The following is a 25,967-nucleotide window of genomic DNA, read 5'->3' as shown; positions in this document are numbered from 1 at the left end:
ATATCTTGGTAATATTTCTGACATCCTCTTTCAAAGTGTGAAAGCTAGAGAAATACCTAAACATAAAGGATTTGTACGTTTTAGACGTCACGTATACACAGTTGACATATATTAAGCTGTCATTAAAGTACATGTATTGTAAAGGTGTGTATCGTGTATGCTCACTGGTTCACACTGACATGACGGGACAGTTGCTACTGTAGGGACGACCAATGACTTTTTCCTGCTATGAACTATTTTGTGAATCAACATAAACAAGAAAAAAAACTTATTGCACAATCAACATCGATACACACCATTAACAATTAGTTTGAAAAAATGGTATCACACGCTATTTGGAAATACTATACCAGGTTTTTCTATGTGGCTTTATGTTTTTTCCTATAAATAGATTTTGTTATATACATAAGGCCACACCAAATTAATGTTTAGTTCCTCGGATTTTTGCCCAAAACAATTGGAGCGAGCGAGCGAAAAAATAATATTTTTTTTTGTCAGTTTTCATAAAAACCGAAGCGAGCGAAGAGCGAAATATATATTTTTCCTTATATTCAATATAAATTAGAAAGATTGTTCAAAATATTTGCCCTTAAACCCATTTTAATGCCATCTTGAACTGAACCTCTAATGGACATTGGGGAAAATGTCGGAATACATACTATTCATTCATCCGTGTTTAGTACAAACATTATATGGGTAAATCTAATTTCTTATATAATTAAAACATACTTTAATATGACGATCATTCATAATAATAAATAACCCTGCTTTTAGTAAAAAGTTTGAAACGACTTATATAAATCTGCCTGAATCAGTTTAACATCATATGCAACTGTATTTAGACATAACTTAGGATTGATTTTGGATTTGTAAAAAATGATCACTTACACAGTCATCATCAAACATCAGACTCCATTTAACATAGACTAAATTTTGTTTTTATTATCACAGGAAATGCAATGACATGTGCTTATTAAAACAAAAAGAACAAGGGTATTTTTCAGAGTACTTTTTTGGTTATTTAGATGTTTTTATGCACCAGCCAATCGTATATGCCCCCCCCCCCCCCCCCCTAAGTCCGGAATAGCGGGGACTTTGACTTCCAGTCTCTCAAAACCCGAGTAAAATACCCGACCTGCAGGGACACACTGCTGGTAAAATCCCTGCCAAATGGCCCCGCAACCCCAAATACCTATGTGAGGCCCATTCCCGACTATTTTCAATATGAAGACAAAACCACATTTACCAGGCACTGCGGGGCCACCTGAAAGGTAAAAACACAGCCCATCGCCTCTGCTGTCCCCGGTATACCCCTGGAACAAGGGCGAGGGGTGGGCGGGGCATTGGTTACAATTGACAAGTGCATTACTTATGTTGAGGTATATCCAGACCAGTGTTTATATCGCTATTTGTGAAAAGATATTTGTTCAAAACTGTTGTTTTGTCAGAACTTGATCAAAAATGAGCTTGATACATCAATTTGGACCAAACAATGACTCATGTTCCAGTTAAGTTGACCTGTCATTTTCAGCATCGTCGTAACGAGGTAAAATTTTGGTCCCTTGTATTATGACTTGAATAAAATAGTACTAAGTTGATCATTCCGATTTCCATTCAAAACGAGTCACTAATTACGCAATATAATCGCTACCAGTCTCAGAAACACATGTTTTTTTGCATAATGATTGCTTTAGTGCTTGAGACGATCAACAATAACTTCAAGCATGCTCAAAACATATTTATTGTCAAAAAAAAGGATTTAATTTCCAAACTTCGAGCCACATTGTTTATACCGGAAGCCGCCATTTTGATTGATTTTATTGAAACCCATGCTAAACCGATCGATATACAGTATAAAAACACTACGCATCGGTAACTTCCCTTTACATAAACACGAAAACTAGCGTAGAAAAATTATACTTGATTAATTTTAGCCTTTTAATAAATTATAACCTGAAAAAAATCTGCTTGGCGATCAAAATGGATGTGCGGGCGCACAATTTTTTTTATTTTTTTTTACATTTTAAAAAAAATAGGAGCGGTAAATCCGCGGAACGAAATATCAATTTGGTGTGGCCTAACCTGATAGTAGTGAGGCGATAGCGTGTATTTTCCATCGAAGGAAAACAAAGAAACCGTAGTTGGATCTGATTATACAACTGGTATTTGGTCGAATCCTATGTATTTATTGTACGTAACGTTTGATATTTTGAGGTTTTACTTTAATCAATCTCTTTGAAAAATCAACAATTTTCGTTGCCGGACTTTGTTGAAAAATACGTCCGTTCTCGTGTATACTATAGAGCTTAGAATACATTAATACATAATGAACTCTTTTATAAAATGTTGGCTTGGTTGGCCGGTCAGCAACTTCACGATAATGATATTTTGAAGGAATATTCCGTTGTTTTCATTAAATGTTTAACAAATATATTCATTGTTTCCCTAGACGTCCATAGTCGATCTTTAAGATCAATCTTCCATTTAGGATAGAGTGGGACGTTTGTGGAGTTGTGTATGCACGTATTTAATGAATTGTTGATCCTCCTAAGATGGGTTGGCTGCTATCTTTATTGCATCGTCAATAGCAGGACAAGGGTAGGACTGAGGGGCGGAAAGACAATCACGTTCAAATTGGAAATAATGCAAACTTATTCACAAGCGGTGACAGCCTTATGCGTTCGCTGACGGAATCTCTCTGTTCGATCGCTCTAATACCGCAACAGAACATCGCTGAAAATATTGCTTTTTGTTCATATTTGGCGTTAGGACAATCACTGTGAAGCAAATACAAATACGTACTGTATTTATAACGGATACTAATTTTGTGAAATTATATGAATGCAAATAATTATGATATAAGGGAGGCTATTTGCGATCGGAACTACTTAATAAAACAACTTGTTCGAATGGCCGGCTAAGTCCGACGATGGGCACTGAGTTCATTAATCGGATTATTCCGTTAAGAACGTTGCGTAACTACGGTTCAGGCTATACTAACGTTGATGAGTCGGTTAATCTGCTTCAGGCGTGCTATGAGAACCCTTTGTTCGAAGAGGATGGAGCGGTGAGAAATGAGACGCACACGAAACTCCACAACCGGCCAGACGGCCTGAAATCCAAGCCTTACGATCTGAACAATGCCGCTCAAACCTCGGTGCACTACCGGCCGGCCCGCCCACGGAGACGCTGGCTATACTGTTTAGGGATCGTCTTCGCCCTCCTCGCCATAATCGGCATCATCGTCGCGGTCATTGTTGGACAGAGACGAGGTGAGTAAGGTTGTCGTTGTTCTTATTTTGGCGAAAACTTGCGGAGAGGCGTTGGTATACTACACTTATGTTTCGCTCCGAAATCAACTGAATATTTCTTGCATTATAACGTATTTAACTAATTATATTTTTTCATATTTCAATAAGAATTTGAAAGATTGATTCGATATGTTAAGCCTTCGGGCAACCGATGTATTAATTCACTATGATATTCACTTCGAATGCCATTGTCAATATCGTTAATTGACCAGGTAAAGCTTATGCAATTTCAGTACCATTTCAGTTTTTATTTTATTTTCTCTCTTGTAACCGACATTTTCGTGTCAGGTTCTCTAATACATATTTTTCATTCCTACGGGTTTTCAATTGTCTTGATTATTTCAGATACCATACATTCACTGGTATACAGAAAGAAATTTTAGGGAAAATAACTGAAGCAAAAAACAAGAGTTTATCAAAACATAATTATGAAATTGGCACAAGCTTGGCATATTATTTTGATGCCAAGTAGTACAGGGAATAGTTTGCCAAACATTTCAGTAAAATTTGAATACCAGGAATGATTTGTAAGCAATTATTCTTTCATGAAAATGATTCCTTTTGCTTAATTTAATTTTGATTTTAATTTTGCTTTGAAGGCTGTAAATTTCCCACCCAATGACGATTTATGTGGAAGCCTTCATGCACGATTAGGATTCATGTGCTTCTAACAAATCAATTCTGATTTCTGTCTGCTGCTGTGATTCCGCTTTTCGTAAATTTCTTTGAGGTTAAAATTTGTTCAGTATTTTTAAAAAAATGTTTTGACATAACAGTATTACTCAAATTAAATTTGAGTATATCATTTTGATATAATTTATAAAGTGTCATCGTTTAAACTTTGATTATTTTTTAATGTTTAAAGGTAAATCATTTCTAAATCGGAGGTTAAAGAGAAAATGATTGTCTTGATGGACTCTTCCTTTATTGTATCGCTTACCATTATTGCGCCAACTCATCTTGGACGGGCAATTAATTCTGAAAATGTGAATGCTTAAGATTAAATAATAAATAGAAGTGGGGACACTTCTTGCATATTCGTTATAGCTCATAATTTATAAAACCCATTCCAATGAAGACAAAATGTGATATTTCCATCAACACAGTGGTTAGACCAATAGTGCTGATATTTAGCACATTGATAACGTCACGGATATTTGAATAATACAAATGGGTCTTGAAAACAGAATACAGCTTAAGCCTCTTTCATAGTGCTAGGTGGCGCTGACTGTGTTGCACCTACCACTGTCATGGTGCTAGTAGGTGCTGACTGTGTTGCACATACCGCTGTCAAAGTGCTAGTAGGCGCTGACTGTGTTGCTCCTGCCGTTGTCAAAGTGCTAGGTGGCGCTGGCTGTGTTGCACCTACCACTGTCATAGTGCTAGGTGGCGCTGACTGTGTTGCACCTACCGCTGTCATGGTGCTAGGAGGCGCTGACTGTTGCACCTACCGCTGTCATGTTGCTAGGAGACGCTGGCTGTGTTGCACCTACCGCTGTCATGGTGCTAGGAGGCGCTGACTGTGTTGCACCTACCGCTGTCATGGTGCTAGGAGGCGCTGACTGTGTTGTACCTACACCTGTCATGGTGCTAGAAGGCGCTGACTGTGTTGCACCTACCACTGTCATGGTGCAAGGAGACGCTGACTGTTGCACCTACCTCTGTCATGGTGCAAGGAGGCGCTGACAGTGTGCACCTACCACTGTCATGGTGCTAGGAGGCGCTGACTGTTGCACCTACCGCTGTCATGGTGCTAGGAGTCGCTGACTGTTGCACCTACCGCTGTCATGGTGCTAGGAGGCGCTGACTGTGTGCACCTACCGCTGTCATGGTGCAAGGAGGCGCTGACTGTTGCACCTACCGCTGTCATGGTGCTAGAAGGCGCTGACAGTGATATACCTACCGCTGTTATGGAACATGGAGGCGCTGACTGTTGTACCTACCACTGTCATGGTTATTGGAGGCGCTGACTGTTGTACCTACCACTGTCATGGTTATAGGAGGCGCTGACTGTTGTACCTACCTCTGTCATGGTTATAGGAGGCGCTGACTGTTGTACCTACCACTGTCATGGTACAAGGAGGCGATGACTGTTGCACCTACCGCTGTTATGGTGCTCGGAGGCGCTGACTGTGATGCATCTACCGCTGTCATGGTGCTAGGAGGCGCTGACTGTTGCACCTACTGTTGTAATGGTGCAAGGAGGCGCTGACAGTGTATACCAACCACCGGCATGGTGCAAGGAGGCGCTGACTGTTGCACCTACCTCTGTCATGGTGCTAGGAGGCGCTGACCGTGTGCACCAACCACTGTCATGGTACAAGGAGGCGATGACTGTTGCACCTACCGCTGTATTGGTGCTAGGAGGCGCTGACCGTGTGCACCAACCACTGTCATGGTGCAAGGAGGCGCTGACTGTTGCACCTACCTCTGTCATGGTGATAGGAGGCGCTGACCGTGTGCACAAACCACTGTCATGGTGCTAGGAAGCGCTGACTATTACACCTACCGCTGTCATGGTGCTAGGAGGCGCTGACCGTGTGCATCAACCACTGTCATGGTGCAAGGAGGCGCTGATTGTTGCACATACCGCTGTTTTGGAGTAAGGAGGCGCTGACTGTTGTACCTACTGTTGTCATGGTGCTAGGAGGCGCTGACAGTGTGTGCACCAACCACTGTCATGGTACAAGGAGGCGATGACTGTTTCACCTACCGCTGTAAAGGTGCTAGGAGGCGCTGACCGTGTGCACCAACCACTGTCATGGTGGAAGGAGGCGCTGACTGTTGCACCTACCTCTGTCATGGTTATAGGAGGCGCTGACCGTGTGCACCAACCACTGTCATGGTGCTAGAAAGCGCTGACTGTTGCATCTACCGCTGTCATGGTGCTAGGAGGCGCTGACCGTGTGCATCAACCACTGTCATGGTGCTAGGAGGCGCTGATTGTTGCACATACCGCTGTTTTGGAGTAAGGAGGCGCTGACTGTTGTACCTACTGCTGTCATGGTGCTAGGAGGCGCTGACAGTGTGTGCACCAACCACTGTCATGGTACAAGGAGGCGATGACTGTTTCACCTACCGCTGTAAAGGTGCTAGGAGGCGCTGACCGTGTGCACCAACCACTGTCATGGTGCAAGGAGGCGCTGACTGTTGCACCTACCTCTGTCATGGTTATAGGAGGCGCTGACCGTGTGCACCAACCACTGTCATGGTACTAGGAAGCGCTGACTGTTGCACCTACCGCTGTCATGGTGCTAGGAGGCGCTGACCGTGTGCATTAACCACTGTCATGGTGCTATGAGGCGCTGACTGTTGCACATACCGCTGTTATGGAGTAAGGAGGCGCTGACTGTTGTACCTACCTCTGTAATGGTGATAGGAGGCGCTGACTGTTGTAACTGCTGCTGTCATGGTGCTAGGAGGCACTGGCAGTGTACACAAACCACTGTCATGGTACAAGGAGGCGATGACTGTTGCACCTACCGCTGTAATGGTGCTAGGAGGCGCTGACCGTGTGCACCTACCGCTGTCATGGTGCTAGGAGGCGCTGAAAGTGATACACCTACCGCTGTCATGGTGCAAGGAGGCGCTGACTGTTGCACCTACCGCTTCCATGGTACTAGGAGGCGCTGACAGTGTGCACCAACCACTGTCATGGTGCAAGGAGGCGCTGACTGTTGCACCTGCCGCTGTCATCGTTCTGGGAGGCACTGACTGTGTGCACCAACCACTGTCATGGTGCAAGGAGGCGCTGAATGTTCCAACTACCGCTGCTATGGTACTAGGAGGTGCTGACAGTGTGCACCAACCACTGTCATGGTGCAAGGAGGAGCTGACTGTTGCACTTACCACTGTCATGGTGCTAGGAGGCGCTGACTGTTGCACCTACCGCTGTCATGGTGCTAGGAGGCGCTGACTGTTGCACCTACCGCTGTCATGGTGCTAGGAGGCGCTGACTGTTGCACCTACCGCTGTCATAATGCAAGGAGGCGCTGACTGTTGACTGTCAACTCGAGACCGTCTCTTTAATTAGTTAAAAATATATTCTTCTTCTGAAGGATCCATTGCCCAGAATACATCTATTAGATAGATGAAAAACTTATTCTGTTTTTGGTATTTTTGTTATGAATTTTGGTGTATTTTCTTTATCTTGTGTCTGCGATTTTACAATATATTTGTCAGAAATAGTATAAGTGATCAATTAAACTTCATACAACGTATAGCCCAATAATTTCTGTCTGAACACTGGTAATTTGTTTAGTAGAGATTAGTAGGAAAATCTCATTAAGCTTCATGCCACATATTATATTTTTGAACAGAAACTTGTTAGCTAATCTCATTTTGGCACAGGCTCTATTGTTTGGAGACTCGATGTGGCTCGAGGGACAATATGAGGTGTTTTAGGAGCGTGGCGTTTCCCTTCCTGTGTCCATCTTTCTGAATTGTTATATGAAGTGGACATAAGCTAATAAAATGACACCGTACGTTGGAGGCATACGTCTCGTTTAACCCCTTAATCTATTTACCCCTTTTTCGAGATGGACCGATTTGTATTTCTTTGACTAAAACATGACATGATTGTCCGACCGATTTCCCGTTATTGTTTGGGCATGTGTTACGTATAAAGAAGCATGTCGTAAATTGTTGTTTTAGTTACGTTTAATTGCAAACAACCAGATGACCTAGTATTTGATTGTTCTCCTGATTCAGCGCCTTTACCAACTCTCACACGAAGAGTCGATGGTGTTATATATTTCAACGTTTTGCAAAAGGTGACATTTTATTGCAACGTTTTCAAAGCATTTAGTTTATAAGCACTTATGTTTGAAATGATTCTTGGATAACTCGTCAAAGTGCATAAGCAGGCAGCAAGGAAATTTTTGGAAAAAAAATGCTGGCGGGACATGAGGTGCGTTAGCAAGCAACAAGGAAATGCTTGAAAACAATGCTGGCTGAACACAAGGAGCATTAGCAGACATAAAGGAAATGCTTGAAAACAATTCTGGCGGAACACGAGGAGCATTAGCAGACATAAAGGTAATGCTTGAAAACAATGCCTGCGGAACACGAGGAGCATTAGCAGACATAAAGGAAATGCTTGAAAACAATGCTGGGGGAACACGAGGAGCATTAGCAGACATAAAGGAAATGCTTGAAAACAATGCTGGCGAGACATGAGGTGAATGTTCATTCGCAGCAACAAGGAAATGCTTGACAACGATGCTGGCGTGACATAATGTACATTCGCAACAACAAGGAAATGCTTGAAAACAATGCTGGCGTGACATAATGTGCATTCGCAGACAACAAGGAAATGCTGGAAAACGATGCTGGCGTGACATAATGTACATTCGCAGCAGCAAGGAAATGCTTGAAAACAATGCTGGTGTGACATAATGTGCATTCGCAGACAACAAGGAAATGCTTTTAAACAGTGCTGGCGTGACATAATGTACATTCGCAGGCAACAGGGAAATGCTTGAAAACAATGCTGGCGGGACATGAGGAATAGGCAATGGAATCTAAACATTTCATGGGAGGAAACATAATCACGGTTAGATGCATATAGCCGTTATCCGGAGCTCAAAACCATTGGGAACCTGGATTCCTGCAATATTTAAACTCTTTTCAAATACTTTTAAACGATAATTTATTATTGTTTCGAGGTCAATGTAACTCTTTTTACAACTAATTAAATAAATATTATGATATATTATATATTAATTTATGGCAACATTATATAAGAAAGTGTAATATGTAACGGATGGCGCGTATTGAAATACTCAAACAAATTCCTCGATGTTCAAGTTCACTATTGACGGAGTATTATAAGTTTAGTAACTGTTTTTATTAGACACGTCATTTATTTGAATTTAAATATTCAAGTGTTGTTTTTGTATGTCTTGCTGTTTGCCTATCCGCTGGTGACCTTTATTCATTGTCTCATAAAAATATCACAGTATTGTTGGACTTGTTTGCATTATCATAAGTAAGGGCCTAAAAGAAGTTGTGGGTATGATTCTTATTTCTGATGGTTATTTTTATTCTATTTACTCTTCTTACATTGCCAATATTGTTTTATATTTATTTTCATTTGTAACAAAGTGCTTTGAAAAACTAATTCCCAACAAAGGCAGCCAATGGGTTTTCATTGACTTCAGCAAAATTATGTAGCTTGCATTAGACACTAGCTTTTTCACATCAAAGTTTACTCCTATTCTCTCTTTTACTTAGACCTACGTGTGAACGCTTGCATGCTTTAATCAAAAACGTCCCCGGTTTGAATTCTTCGAACTAACCCACACCAAAAAGAATCAAAGATGTAAAAAAAACTGAAAATTTTAGTCTCGACGTTTGACAATATTCTATAGCTCATAGATATCAGACCTTGAATAAATCCTGTGTTTTTATTTCTGTTGCGTGCAGACCTTCCTCAGATTAGCCCTTCAATCTGCTGATTACGTCACAAAATACTTTTTTGTCGTTTGTAATGACCTCAAAATCATTAGACGTTGGAATAAATCTTGGATATTTCTCATCTAATGGGCACTGCGAAATCAGTTTGACAGTTTAAACTGCCTGTGGTGATCGATTTTGTTAACATATTGAACTGCACCTTGTTTTAGTCTAAACAAACGCCGTCATGACAGATTGGGCATTACCACTTATCGCAAGCGTAAATATCCCAAAATGATGGAATGCAAGACGCCCATTTACCGACAAGAAGATCTTGTTTCGACTCAGACGCTCATTGTTGTCTTGATTACGTTTACGATATCTACGAATATTATTGGATGTACACAGCTTCATTATACTTGTGAAACGAGGGTTCAATGTTATAAGTGAATATCCTTTTCTATGAAGAGTTGACTAACAAGGCTGATAGGACCTGAACTTCATTCATTACGTTCAACAACAAAGGTAGTGATATATTGATATATTAAATATATTTATATGTGGCCTACCAAGCATTAAACATGGCCACCTTTATCAACGACAACTCGCATTTGACAGTAAAGCCTTCTGCTGAAAAAGGGTAATGGTAAAAATGGGTAAAACTGGGAGGAAAATGAGTGGAAAGGGTAGAATATGGGTTGTAGATGGGTGGTAAATGGGTGGTAAATGGTTTGCAATATTGTTTTTAAAGTCGGGATTCCAGAATTGAGTTTATCTACTATTCAGAATAAGAAACTTGGATTTAAATGGTCATTTTCTATCAGATGACACTTTTCGAGCCAATAAGTTAGAGAGGTCTGGAGGTATACATGTATGTCTATTCTAACCCAAGAGGTTGTTGAATAGCTTCCCAATTGGGGGTACATTCTCACGGAATCTCCAAAATCGACACTAGCACTGGTTTCTAAATACTGTTCGACCTACTGGATACTCTGACCTTTTAGACAAATAGAGAGGACATATATTACGGGTACTTCAAAGCGAGCCCATGTATCGTTTGTGGATTGTTTGTTATGAGACACATACCATACCATTTTGGAGTACCCTACCATCAACTGTATGCCCTGTACTTCGTATTAATTTACGATGCTCTATAAGGTGGATAGCTAGATAGATACTTTTAATTCCCACATAAGTGAAGAGATTTACATATAGACAGATGATTACAAAGTATATATACACTCATCGAGGATAAGATATACACGAACATCAATAGAATATTATGATACTATAAAGATGGATATTACAAATATATTAAACATTTCGAGTAATCATTAACAAGAACAACATCATCCATGCACATATGCACATATAAATTTAATTGTGTATAAATAGTCAGATGTAGTCGCAATTGAAAACACCCTTTAATGGTTAAACCCACTTTGGCTAACAGGGTTGACGATGCAAATCAACCAAATAATTATTCTATAATGAGCCTGTTATCATTTTATGCTCGGACGATGAGTCCTTAACAAAACACAAAGTGGGTTACTTGGCCGGACTAGACTTGTGAAAAGGGCATTTGCGTGAATCAAATATTTATGAATTCTCACCATGAGTCAATTAGGGTCTTCGAGAAGTTTTGGTAAATAGCAACCAGATGATCGTGCAGAATGAGTCAACATAACTGTTTAGACGTCCATATTTCCATCGTAATTAAACACCCGATGAAAAAAACACTTTCTTGACGACCTTCGAGGATGATCAAACGTTAGTATATAAATATCACATTTCCGTGAGGGCGCTATTCAAACTTGTCACCCTGAGAATTATAATGTTGACCGAGGCATATTTCCTGCGCATGTGATATTACTACTTTATTTTGTCGATTTTGCCCGTCGTTTTGTTTAACATTCCCCATTTTGCCCGTCGTTTAGTTTAACATTCCCCATTTTGCCCGTCGTTTAGTTTAACATTCCTCATTTTGCCCGTCGTTTAGTTTAACATTCCCCATTTTGCCCGTCGTTTAGTTTAACATTCCCCATTTTGCCCGTCGTTTAGTTTAACATTCCCCATTTTGCCCGTCGTTTAGTTTAACATTCCCCATTTTGCCCTTTGTTTAGTTTAACATTCCTCATTTTGCCCTTTGTTTCATTTAGCCTACTCGATATTGTCTTTGTTTCATTTAGCCTACTCGATATTGTCTTTGTTTTATTTAGCCTACTCGATATTGTCTTTGTTTCATTTAGCCTACTCGATATTGTCTTTGTTTCATTTAGCCTACTCGATATTGTCTTTGTTTAGTCTAGCCCAATCTATTTTGAAAATATTGAGACTTTTCATTGGCAGAATTCTCAACGTCCTCTTATACGGGCGTAATCGGTATTAAGTATTTTTACGAAGTTAAATGAAGGACAAATGATTATTTCCAGGTAAAACGTCCACGAGCTTCTCTTTGAATAGGCCGGGTTATTATGTAAAGGCTATGCCTTCTGTCGAAACATGAATCGGAAATGTACAAAGTTTCGATGTGTTACATGTGTTGATTATCATATTCGTGGTCCATGTTGTCTGTCCCGTTGAAGAGGAGGCTTCCGTAAATGTCGCCATGCATATAGTCCCTTTGAGGATTTCATTTGTTCGTAATTTACTCTGCCGATTTTCCTCCTGAGTTATTTTATCTTACTTCATTGTCCATCGGTGTTAGATTTATGAAGGATATCCTTACGACAAATCTCAAGTGTTGTTACGTTCAAGTCTCTAGTCTCTTTCTGTGAGTATGCAAATGCCCATCCAACAGTGAACACATCATTCTACAAAGGCAACACATTCTGCTTTCGGAGCTCTATAGCAGGTCTGTACCGTGTAATGTATATTCAAAGCAAGACCGACATGATACTTCCTTGCCAATTGTGTAATTGCCTAATTGCATGGGAACGACGCTCAATTACAGAAATATATGGCCAATTGGACGGGATAACGACCAAAGCAATGTCATACCATTGGATGTCTAGCGAATCACCCGTCAAAGATATGAGTGTAAAAGACGTAACATACAAGTCTTTTTGTCTCGTAAGTGGCGCAATAATCATGTTATATCGTTGGCCTATTCAAATTCATCTCACCCATTTGTGATAACTATTTTCATTTGACTGTAGAAGTTCGATCTAGGCAAACCTATTACAACGACGTATTTACCCTTTAAACACTTGCTATGGGAAGTGTTTTAAATATCGTATCGCGTTTCTGTGAAGTGTCACGTTTTGCTTTAGAATGTATCAATTGTTTGGCCAGTGAAAGTGCTCTACTGTCATTGATTAAGGAAGCCGACGTTAATGACGGCATATCTCCGGAGTTCACGTCAAGAATTCTGGGACAAGTGAAATATATTGGTCATTTATAAAACGATTCCATCTGATTAACCCTATAAAGCACATTTATGGCTGGTTCGTAAAAATCAATGCAAACAGTGCTAATTTTGACATTTGCAGTGTTTTATGTTTCACACCAAATCTTAATTTACTCTTAAAAGGTATGCTTTTAGAAAGCCCAAATGATTTATCACGTCAGTAACCTTTGTTCAGTATTACAACGTCTTACATCGGCATAAAGAAGCTCGGCAGACACTTTCATTCGCGGGCTATAATTGCGCAGAAAGGTCTTCTACCTAGGCCTGAATAATTTCTTTCGAATTTGTTCTTTAAATTAATCAGAAATCCTAGTCTACATATCTCTTATCCTGACAAATGAATAATCTTATATTCTAAAAGTATCTCGATTCACTGGTACATTGGTCGCTGCCAGAAACTAGTGACGTATATATAGGAATCAACTATAAACATGGAGTGACGTATACAAACTAATGCGATGCAGTCAAGCGTTACAACTCTCCATACCAGGGATTCTATGGATTCTGTAAAAAGATAATAAGCTTTTAAATTTATGTTGCAGAATTTATATAAAGTTAGATCCGATAAAAATGTTTATTTTTAGGTTTCAAGGATATTTTCATTTTAACAACATTTAAAATGAGTGATCTACTATCTACTTAACTACTTAATGCCATAATGGCACCAGTCTGGAAATGCTTTTATTTTCAACCGTGTGATCTTCGATTTCTTAATAAACGATCATCAAAAGATCAACAATAATGGCGTATAAATATAACTTGAACTAACAGTTAAATTTGAACTGCCAGACTGCGGTGAAACTAAAATATAAACAATAGAGTGTGCCATTAAAATGATTGACTTTAAATCTCTAACTCCTACCAAATAACCAAGACAAAATGTAGTTATACAAAGTGTATATCAACATGTAGTTATACAAAGTGTATATCAAAATGTAGTTACCAGGATGAGGGAACAGAACGCGGTTTTATAAAATTGAGATATAGTATAAATATCAACTTAACCAGACACTTGTTAAAGTATTACAGGAAAGGTCACGATAGAAGAATTGATTGAGTCAAGTCATTCAAGACACACACAGGCTATAAGACAGCAGTTTATAAACGAAGACTTACACAAATTATTAACAATTATTTTTGTGGGACAAAATTCCGCGATCAAAAATGGCATTTAATCGGATATCAGATGGTGTTAAAAAAAATCCACTTGAAAAAGATAAAATGCAGTATGTAATTAGTCTCATCCAAGCCGAGACTTCTATATCCGCTCTTAAAGACTTTGGACGGTGTTCTAGCTTTGAGTTGTAGTCCAATCAATCCTTATCTGATCGGTCTCCTAATTAAATTATCACAGTGGCTTTATAAGCAGTTGTATGGCAAAATAACATCTTGAATACACATACACAACAACCTGACATCAAAGGAAAATTATCTCGGCGAGCAGGCTTAAAACAGACGTATTAATTGTTATCGTTGAATTTTCAGGCGACGGCAGTTCCAGAGGAGGGGAGACGGTCACCGCGCAGCCGTCCACCAACAAAGGTATACGTTGCAATAGTTATAAAAGAATCAACCAATACGATAGTTGATTCATTACTATCGATCTTATTGAATCCAGGTCACCGCACAGCCGTCCACCAACAAAGGTATACGTTGGCAATAGCTATAAAAGAATCAACCAATACGATAGTTGATTCACTACTATCGATCTTATTGAATCCAGGTCACCGCACAGCCGTCCACCAACAAAGGTATACGTTGGCAATAGCTATAAAAGAATCAACCAATACGATAGTTGATTCATTACTCTCGATCTTATTGAATCCAGGTATAAAGTTCAGTTGAGAGTCCTAAAACATTTGAAGTTTTAACTAAATTAGAAGATTAAAGAAAGTTAACATCAAGCGTTGCAGAGTTCCAATATTATAGGGAATGCCATCACTATCAAGAAATAAGCTTTTGAAGTAGTTTATACAATCCACAACTACCTTGCATTTTCTGCGTTCCAGTATAAAAGTTTTGAAATGTCTTTGTCCTTAAGCAATTAACTTATTTTTTAGTTATACCTGTTTCCACAGCTGCCTTATATTTGCAGTGTTGCAATATTGTAGCAAATGCATTAATGCATTAAGCATTTAACTTAATACCTGTTTCCACATCTGCCCTGTATGGTAGTATTCCAGTTCCGCACGGAGCGAGTTGAGGGGCGTGTGCGGATTATTCAGGGGCCTTTTTCTTCCTACCAGCCGCAATATAGTAACAAGTCCTCTACATCATTTCAACTCTTCTCATCATCATTCACATATCAAGTAAGTGGCACACACGGAATCATATAACCAGGCATGCAACAACGGTTAAGTTTCTGGTATTCAACTATGGCATATCTTCCGTTATATTACGCTTTGTCTTATTACAATTGATAAATTGTCAGGAATTTTGAACGGAAACGGTTTATAACATTGGACTAATTGGTCGCCCTTTTTAATAATAATAGTTGAGAGCTTATCAGACGTGTACATGTAAACAGTCAAAAACTCATAAATAACATACATATTTTTAACAAATATATCAAAATGTTTATTATCTACAATATATCCCTAGTTTTATTTGCCAACATTCGCTACAATCAGTTAAACCAAGGTACTCTAACATATGAACACACAGACAATTATATATGGTTATGGAAACGTGATGAGACACAACTCGATGCAATTGTTGCAGTTTTGCACACTATCATGAAGACGTGGTGCATCAATTGATCCCCTATGAGTCTGGATGTGCGTCTTCATGTTTGTGTTCATTCGTTACCAGCGTCTCTCAATCGCTCAAATATTTTCATATAATTACCGAAATCATCATGGGATTTGTATATGTTGGAACCACATTGGCATGAGTCCTAACATTGTATAATAATTAAATGATAAATGTCAACTTTCTTTCTCGTTTCAGATATCTGTTATATTCACTAGAAGTAGTTATAGTTCATCATATTCACACACAGAAGTTGTAAATATTAGGTGAGTTTCATTTAGGAAAGTACCACCTATGTGGATACATAGCATACCGTAATAAATAGCTGACGGTACCAATATAAAACATAACGATATTCCCTCTTATAATAAATTTCAAAGCTAAATATTTGGTAACATTTTATCATTGTGTTATTTTCTAGTATATATTGTTTTACGTTACAAATCTCGTTGCCTTAGAAGCACAATACCAAATAGTCAGTTACAGTTTCAACTATTGCCCAGTTTTTTTTTCTTACCTCGAATTTCAGTTACTAATGACACCATCCATGAATTTATTTATTCGGTCTAATTAAATTGCAATTTAAGTTATTCCAGCTATTCATTTTATTTCATGAAATAATTTCTTGTACCGTGTGCTCAATAAAAAATGTATATATGCTACAACGAAGATAATTAACTCTTACTTTATGTTGTATGAAATTGAACGGATGATTCGCTGGCACCGGATTTTCAAACTCAAATTATTTTAAAAAATCAATAAATAAATAAATCTTATAATTCCAAACTGAAAAATACAATGCCAAAGATGAGAAAAAAATATTGGGAATATGTAGACAGTACATAGTGCATATTTATTCATTTCCTTCACATTTTTGGCATTGTAATTTTTAGTTCTGAATTATAAGATTTATTTTATTAAAAAAAATGTGATAGTTTAAGTTATTAAATCCGGTGCCAACGGGGTGACATAATTATAGGCCATTATTCAATGCGCACACTAGCCACCTCCGCTATCAGAATACGTAAAACAAACTTCCCTCATATCGTTTGATCCATACCATGTGTCCGTGTCCTGACATTTGTATCCGCTCTGAGTCTGTGTGGAATACAGATATGGCCCAGAGTCGGACAAGGATTGGCTTGAAAAACAGATAGAAAGCAAAAGGCAGAAGCTCCATTTAACGAATAAAGAAAAAATATGAAAGCAGAAAGCATTTTCGTTTAAATAAAAATGAATCAATTTGATCTGTCTTTGTTTAAGAGGAACGTTTTTTTTCTATATGAAACATTCTAACTATGCCTGTTTTATATTGCATATGAAATATCTAAAACAATATAATGGAACGACTTGCGACTTTTGAGATAAAATCGGATATCACAACTGACTAGAAATACGATTGTTTTTCTTCTTTGCGGATTATTGTAGCCGTTTCGAATTGAGAATGCGCTACACAGATGCGTATACGGATGCGGTCACCATGTACACGGTCAATCGGCGTTCAAAGTCATGGTCACCGCAGTGAATACCCAAGTGCTTTCAGTGCTTTAATTCTTAATAAACGTAATACAATAGTTTTATCGTATTCAATAGTGTACACACCTAAAAGGTGGGCACTCGTGATACCGAGATTGATGAGTTAATTATAAAAGACTGTGACCGATCTATTTAAGTGGTAAAATAACCAGTGTCAGTGACTGATTTATTATAATAAATAGTGGTAAAATAACGAATGCCAGTAAAAGGGTAAATTATAGTGGTAAATGACCCTCTAGAATAGAGGTAAATAACCAGTGTCAGTTGACGGTTTAGAATAAGGTAAATAACCAGTCAGTGGACGGTTAAGATTAGTGGTAAAATAGCCAGTGTGAGCGGACGGTTAAGATCAGTGGTAAAATAACCAGTGTCAGTTGGCGGTTAAGAATAAGGTAAAATAACCAGTGTCAGTTGACGGTTTAGAATAAGGTAAAATAACCAGTGTCAGTTGACGGTTTAGAAAAAGGTAAAATAACCAGTGTCAGTTAACGGTTTAGAATAAGGTAAATAACCAGTGTCAGTTGACGGTTTAGAAAAAGGTAAATAACCAGTGTCAGTTGACCGTTAAGAATAAGGTAAAATAACCAGTGTCAGTTGACGGTTTAGAATAAGGGAAAATAACCAGTGTCAGTTAACGGTTTAGAATAAGGGAAAATTACCAGTGTCAGTTAACGGTTTAGAATAGTTGACCGTTAAGAATAAGGTAAAATAACCAGTGTCAGTTGACCGTTAAGAATAAGGTAAAATAACCAGTGTTAGTTGACCGTTAAGAATAAGGTAAAATAACCAGTGTTAGTTGACGGTTTAGAATAAGGAAAATAACCAGTGTCAGTTGACGGTTTAGAATAAGGGAAAATAACCAGTGTTAGTTGACGGTTTAGAATAAGGGAAAATAACCAGTGTCAGTTAACGGTTTAGAATAAGGGAAAATTACCAGTGTCAGTTGACGGTTTAGAATAAGGTAAAATAACCAGTGTTAGTTGATGGTTTAAAATAAGGTAAAATAACCAGTGTCAGTTGACGGTTTAGAATAAGGTAAAATAACCAGTGTCAGTTGACGGTTTAGAATAAGGTAAAATAACCAGTGTCAGTTGACGGTTTAGAAAAAGGTAAAATAACCAGTGTCAGTTGACGGTTTAGAATAAGGTAAATAACCAGTGTCAGTTGACCGTTAAGAATAAGGTAAAATAACCAGTGTCAGTTGACGGTTTAGAAAAAGGTAAAATAACCAGTGTCAGTTGACGGTTTGGAAAAGGTAAATAACCAGTGTCAGTTGACCGTTAAGAATAAGGTAAAATAACAAGTGTCAGTTGACGGTTTAGAATAAGGGAATATTACCAGTGTCAGTTGACGGTTTAGAAAAAGGTAAAATAACCAGTGTCAGTTGACGGTTTAGAAAGGTAAAATAACCAGCGTCAGTTGACCGTTAAGAATAAGGTAAAATTACCAGTGTCGGTTGACGGTTTAGAATAAGGTAAAATAACCAGTGTCAGTTGACGGTTTAGAATAGTGTAAAATAACCAGTGTCAGTTGACGGTTTAGAATAAGGTAAAATAACCAGTGTCAGTTGACGGTTTAGAATAAGGTAAAATAACCAGTGTCAGTTGACGGTTTAGAATAAGGTCAATAACCAGTGTCAGTTGACGGTTTAGAATAAGGTAAAATAACCAGTGTCAGTTGACGGTTTAGAAAAAGGTAAAATAACCAGTGTCAGTTGACGGTTAAGAAAAAGGTAAATAACCAGTGTCAGTTGACGGTTTAGAAAAAGGTAAAATAACCAGTGTCAGTTGACGGTTAAGAAAAAGGTAAAATAACCAGTGTCAGTTGACGGTTTAGAATAAGGTAAAATAACCAGTGTCAGTTGACCGTTAAGAATAAGGTAAAATTACCAGTGTCAGTTGACGGTTTAGAATAAGGTAAAATAACCAGTGTTAGTTGACGGTTTAGAATAAGGTAAATAACCAGTGTCAGTTGACCGTTAAGAATAAGGTAAAATTACCAGTGTCAGTTGACGGTTTAGAATAAGGTAAATAACCAGTGTCAGTTGACCGTTAAGAATAAGGTAAAATAACCAGTGTCAGTTGACGGTTTAGAAAAAGGTAAAATAACCAGTGTCAGTTGACCGTTAAGAATAAGGTAAAATTACCAGTGTCAGTTGACGGTTTAGAATAAGGTAAAATAACCAGTGTCAGTTGACGGTTTAGAATAAGGTAAATAACCAGTGTCAGTTGACGGTTTAGAATAAGGTAAAATTACCAGTGTCAGTTGACGTTTTAGAATAAGGTAAATAACCCAGTGTCAGTTGACGGTTTAGAATAAGGTAAAATAACCAGTGTCAGTTGACGGTTTAGAAAAAGGTAAATAACCAGTGTCAGTTTACGGTTAAGAATAAGGTAAAATAACTAGTGTCAGTTGACGGTTTAGAATAAGGTAAAATAACCAGTGTCAGTTGACGGTTTAGAAAAAGGTAAATAACCAGTGTCAGTTGACGGTTAAGAATAAGGTAAAATAACCAGTGTCAGTTGACGGTTTAGAATAAGGGAAAATAACCAGTGTCAGTTGACGGTTAAGAATAAGGTAAGATAACCAGTGTCAGTTGACGGTTTAGAATAAGGTAAAATAACCAGTGTCAGTTGACCGTTAATAATAAGGTAAAATAACCAGTGTCAGTTGACGGTTTAGAAAAAGGTAAAATAACCAGTGTCAGTTGACCGTTAAGAATAAGGTAAGATAACCAGTGTCAGTTGACCGTTAAGAATAAGGTAAAATAACCAGTGTCAGTTGACGGTTTAGAATAAGGTAAATAACCAGTGTCAGTTGACGGTTTAGAATAAGGTAAAATAACCAGTGTCAGTTGACGGTTTAGAAAAAGGTAAAATAACCAGTGTCAGTTGACGGTTTAGAATAAGGTAAAATAACCAGTGTCAGTTGACGGTTTAGAAAAAGGTAAAATAACCAGTGTCAGTTGACGGTTTAGAATAAGGTAAAATAACCCAGTGTCAGTTAACGGTTTAGAATAAGGTAAAATAACCAGTGTCAGTTGACGGTTTAGAATAAGGGAAAATTACCAGTGTCAGTTGACGGTTTAGAATAAGGTAAAATAACCAGTGTCAGTTGACGGTTTAGAAAAAGGTAAATAACCAGTGTCAGTTGACGGTTAAGAATAAGGTAAAATAACCAGTGTCAGTTGACGGTTAAGAATAAGGTAAAATAACCAGTGTCAGTTGACGGTTTAGAATAAGGTAAAATAACCAGTGTCAGTTGACGGTTTAGAAAATGGTAAATAACCAGTGTCAGTTGACGGTTAAGAATAAGGTAAAATAACCAGTGTCAGTTGACGGTTAAGAATAAGGTAAAATAACCAGTGTCAGTTGACGGTTAAGAATAAGGTAAGATAACCAGTGTCAGTTGACGGTTTAGAAAAAGGTAAATAACCAGTGTCAGTTGACGGTTAAGAATAAGGTAAAATAACCAGTGTCAGTTGACGGTTAAGAATAAGGGAAAATAACCAGTGTTAGTTGACGGTTTAGAATAAGGTAAAATAACCAGTGTCAGTTGACGGTTTAGAAAAAGGTAAATAACCAGTGTCAGTTGACGGTTAAGAATAAGGTAAAATAACCAGTGTCAGTTGACGGTTAAGAATAAGGTAAAATAACCAGTGTCAGTTGACGGTTAAGAATAAGGTAAGATAACCAGTGTCAGTTGACGGTTTAGAATAAGGTAAAATAACCAGTGTCAGTTGACCGTTAAGAATAAGGTAAAATAACCAGTGTCAGTTGACGGTTTAGAAAAAGGTAAAATAACCAGTGTCAGTTGACCGTTAAGAATAAGGTAAAATAACCAGTGTTAGTTGACGGTTAAGAATAAGGTAAAATAACCAGTGTCAGTTGACGGTTTAGAAAAAGGTAAAATAACCAGTGTCAGTTGACGGTTTGGAAAAAGGTAAAATAACCAGTGTCAGTTGACGGTAAAGAATAAGGTAAAATAACCAGTGTCAGTTGACCGTTAAGAATAAGGTAAAATAACCAGTGTTAGTTGACGGGTAAGAATAAGGTAAAATAACCAGTGTCAGTTGACGGTTTAGAATAAGGTTAAATAACCAGTGTCAGTTGACGGTTAAGAAAAAGGTAAAATAACCAGTGTCAGTTGACGGTTAAGAATAGTGTAAAATTACCAGTGTCAGTTGACGGTTAAGAATAGTGTAAAATTACCAGTGTCAGTTGACGGTTAAAAAAAAGGTAAAATAACCAGTGTCAGTTGACGGTTAAGAAAAAGGTAAAATAACCAGTGTCAGTTGACGATTTAGAATAAGGTAAAATAACCAGTGTCAGTTGACGGTTAAGAATAAGGTAAAATAACCAGTGTCAGTTGACGGTTAAGAATAGTTTAAAATTACCAGTGTCAGTTGACGGTTAAGAATAAGGTAAAATAACCAGTGTCAGTTGACGGTTAAGAATAGTGTAAAATAACCAGTGTCAGTTGACGGTTAAGAATAGTGTAAAATTACCAGTGTCTCATACAAAATACTTGTTGGTTAAAGACTATAAACATATAGTCGGTACATATGATCAGCAACCGAGGCAAAGCTACCGTGGATTGCTTCTTTCCCATCCGTTTTATTTTTTTAATTATGCATTGTTTACGGTATGTTTTTATGTGTTTGAAATAAATGGTAGGGCTCCAACGTAATGCAAATGAAATATATGTACTGTAATGTCACGGTATATCAATGATCACTAATCTGGCTTAGAAATACCATGAAACCCCCATGGTCATTTATTTGAGGGGTTCACATCGGCAACGTACGGCTGATATACTAGTAGTCGAACCGAATCTGCCCCCAAACTGCAATTCTACTTTATGTATGCGAGTGTTTATTCGTTCCAGCTCAGGGAGTGTGATAGTCGGCTTCATCATCCATTTCAAGCAGCATGTAGATATTTTCACCAACACTCGTTATGAACTCATTCAGCTCATCCGAGATGGGCTAGAAGACAGTCTGTATCAAATAGACACGTCTTCAATTGTTATACAACCCAAAGGTATGGGCTTTATATATGTGGTTTGTTATTTTTTTGCTTCGAGAAAACAAACACTAAAACAAGTATTAAATTACAAGTAGTTACTAGCAATTTTAACTTTAAATTGACATTTTTCACTAGTAATCTGCATTCATTTTTAACATTCCAGATATAATATGTAGATTACTATAAGATAATATATTTAATTCACTGTATAAACGAGGCTTGTCCGACTTTGCATTACAGGATATGGATTTTTTTTTTTCAATGTTCGTGGAATATAGAAATATTTGAAAAAAAAGGTTCATCTTGGGTAATAGTGGGTACTTTGGGATTCCCAACTCATTTACTGATTCTGTATTCCTTTGACAATGCATGAAGAGCGTTAAAGGACAGTAAACTTTTCACCTCGAATATTGATTAATTGCGTATGAATACCATGTTTACTAATTACGCTGCACTAATCGACTGAGCATAGAGATTCGTGATTAAATACAATGTTTGTAGTGTTCAAGTCAATGTGCCATGCGACATAAAATTTCAATCACCGAGTTATCTAAGACTTGGGGATTTTTTTCCAAACGTTTGCTTGCACATTTTAGACATACTCAATGTTATGTTTCAATTCGAATTTAAGAAAGAAGAACTTTTGCATCCATAATATTTGATATGTTTTTGAAATGAGTTTAACACAGTTCAACTTCATGTTTTTCGGCCAATATAGGGAGAACCAATTCACCCTCTGAAATGAACAAATATGAACTGAATATGATTTAATTTCCATAGGTCATTCTAGATGAAACTAGAAATCTTATTTGCCATTGTAAAGATTGTAAATTGAAACTTTAACTCGAATAAAATAAAGGAGTACCGAATGCGATCTATTTAGCTCTGTGGTTGTTTAATATTTAGAGATATTTATTTACCGCGACTGACTTTCCAAAAAAGTATGACAGAATATATTTTAAGACAAAACATAACGAGAAGAATGAATAATTTAATTTTGGAATTAATCTGACCAATAATCATAGGTCAATGTTATAATTAAATTTATTTCGTATTTTATCAAATATTGTATGGCAATGCTCTTCTATTCCCTGAGTAATCAACGCGTAATATCAATTACCAGTCAGCACTTAAACCAAGAACCATTTTAGTGTGGTCATATATTCAAACTTCGAACGCTAGTTATTAACCACGGCCGATTTTTAAAAGCTATTTCTTTTTCCATTTGTATCAACTCAACATTTATGTACATGTAGTTCAATGCATAGAAACAGTGTGATTTTGTTAACATCGCTATTTGCTTATGAACAATATTCCTGGGGAAGAAAGTGGTACCAGGGTATAAGTCTAGTTCTGGTTTGTTTGACACGATATGTTTATTTGTTACAGATCCTTCGTTATCTGTGATACCTACCTCAGAACCAGGTTTGTATGATATAACGGGGCACTAGAAATATGCTTAAATTTATAATATTTAGTTAACCCTAGACAACTGCAAGTACTCGAGTGGGTTATTTGAGTGCAGAATCTTCGATCAGCCATCTGTATTTACATTATTCTTAACATTGTTTGAAAATGGATCACGTAACCAAGACAAAGAAATTCAGAAACTCAGAGAGACTACCCCCCCCCCCTCCCTTAAAGTGTACCAGGCACCGGCAATTAGTACTGTGTTTCGGAGTGACTTCCCTTGTTACCAGTCAAAATGTAGGCAAACACAATTCTTGTAACATACAAACCGTTTACAATTCAAACAAACAGTGTTGTCAATAATATAAAGTTTGCGCATTGAATCAATAATATAAAGTTTGAGCATTGAATCAATAATATTAAGTTTGAGCATTGAATCAATAATATAAAGTTTGCGCATTGCATCGACTGTCTTTATGCTTTCAAATTTCCATTGAATCTCAATCGAACGCTGAAAGTCACGACACACTACAAATATTTAAGAAAACAAATCTGCGCGGTTGTCAATGTGTGTGTGTTTTAAAAAACCGGCGGTCGTGAAGGTCGCATCGCTGCGCTCAACAGTGTGTTCTTTAGGTCTAACGGCAGACTTAATATGTACATATATAACTAAAAGAAATAAGTTTGGTATATATCTAACTTTTTCATTTGTTATAAGTAACTTTTTGTGCATGGACTATGGTTTCAACAAACATTTTCATTAATGCACTATAAGATTATTTCGATACAAATCGATGCATGCTGCTAAATTACAGGGTAACGTACGTATCTGATCATCCCATCTCCTCTGCGTAAAATGCCGGCCTAGTTTTAAAGGGATTCATTTAGCTTTGTAAATATTTAATTTAATAAATGTAGTTTTATTTACCTAGTTGGCCCTAGTAATATCATTCTCTCGTTTGCAGGTGTATGTGTTGCCATAAAGTCCCAGCACTGTGCGGGTGTGGTTGACTGGTCTAGTACCACGCTCCCCAACATTCTGGGCCACAGGGGTCCAGCAGAAGTGGCGGAGGCAGAGGTCGCGCACGAGGAACTCTTCTACAACTCGTGCGGCAGGGACTTTTGGTGCTCCGCCTTCTATCCGCGTTGTTGGCGGGGCGCAGCAGTGCCACCATGCAGGTCCTACTGTGAAAGTAAGTTTTGATATAAAAAAAAATGGTTTGACGATTAACGGATGAGATGGTACTGTTGAGAATGATGCCGAGAAAATATTGTCGGATAAAGTTTCATATACGTATCCTGAATGACAAGCGAAGTATTCATTACCTACTAGTATTGTGTTTTAAATGAACTGTTGGTTGATATTCAACATATGTGTCCCATTTTAAAAGACTTCCTATTTGAAATGCATTAAAAGATTTCATAGCAAGACCTTCATAGAAACAGACAAATATATGTCTGATTATTGCATTTGTGTAAAGTTTCAGGATAAAATCTACTTTACCTCGTCTAGCGTTTTCTATCTCTAGTGGTGAACCGAAAATGTCAGGTGAAGTATCGACGTGGTCATTATTTCCGAAATCACCGCTACAAAACACGTTAATAGTCGTCACATGCTTTTATTCTAGCGGTTTACCGGTCATTTCGGCGGGACACGTTCTATGGAGTGACTATTGGTGGCATTCTGGTTCTGGCCTCATATAGTAACAGTTATGACCAACACACCCCACTTATTTACACTTGAAGCCCCTCATACTCCTCTGCGTCTTTATTCTAGCCGTGTACCAGTCATGTCGGGACACGTACCAGGGGGTGAATATCGACGTCCTCCTTGTGTGCGCCTCACTTCCGGAATCCTCAGACCCCAATGTCTGTCAGAAAGACCCATTCGAACGTATGTATTTGGCTAAATATCAAGATTGAAAAAGCTGGATTTAAATATGAAACAAAAAGGATTAAATCTCATCAAAATTCATCGTTCATTGATTCCAAACACTCGAACGCATTGTTGACGTAAGGCTTACGGTCGTGAAATCTTAACAAAATCACTAGGTACATATTGTAGAAGAAATTTTATAATACATGTATCTGCACATCATATTTGATAACACACTACAACGAATGTGA

The 25,967-nt window shown here is 37.8% G+C and overlaps 1 protein-coding gene across 2 annotated transcripts in view; it reads left to right on the top strand.

The window, feature by feature from the left end:
- LOC128243041 (atrial natriuretic peptide-converting enzyme-like) overlaps nt 1-25,967 on the top strand; it is a 111,398-nt gene that overhangs the window by 76,401 nt on the left and 9,030 nt on the right. For both annotated transcript variants that reach the window (XM_052960524.1, XM_052960532.1), the window contains exons 2-9: nt 3,029-3,272; nt 14,602-14,658; nt 15,292-15,425; nt 16,066-16,133; nt 22,291-22,445; nt 23,820-23,855; nt 24,806-25,033; nt 25,618-25,734. In XM_052960524.1, the coding sequence (XP_052816484.1) occupies nt 3,029-3,272; nt 14,602-14,658; nt 15,292-15,425; nt 16,066-16,133; nt 22,291-22,445; nt 23,820-23,855; nt 24,806-25,033; nt 25,618-25,734 (1,039 nt within the window). The remainder of the gene's footprint in view (nt 1-3,028; nt 3,273-14,601; nt 14,659-15,291; nt 15,426-16,065; nt 16,134-22,290; nt 22,446-23,819; nt 23,856-24,805; nt 25,034-25,617; nt 25,735-25,967) is intronic.

This window comes from Mya arenaria, chromosome 2 (assembly GCF_026914265.1).
Source record: "Mya arenaria isolate MELC-2E11 chromosome 2, ASM2691426v1".
Lineage (NCBI taxonomy): Eukaryota > Metazoa > Mollusca > Bivalvia > Myida > Myidae > Mya > Mya arenaria.
Note: the sequence above shows the minus strand (reverse complement) of the source record. Positions and strands in the feature narration are given on the sequence as shown.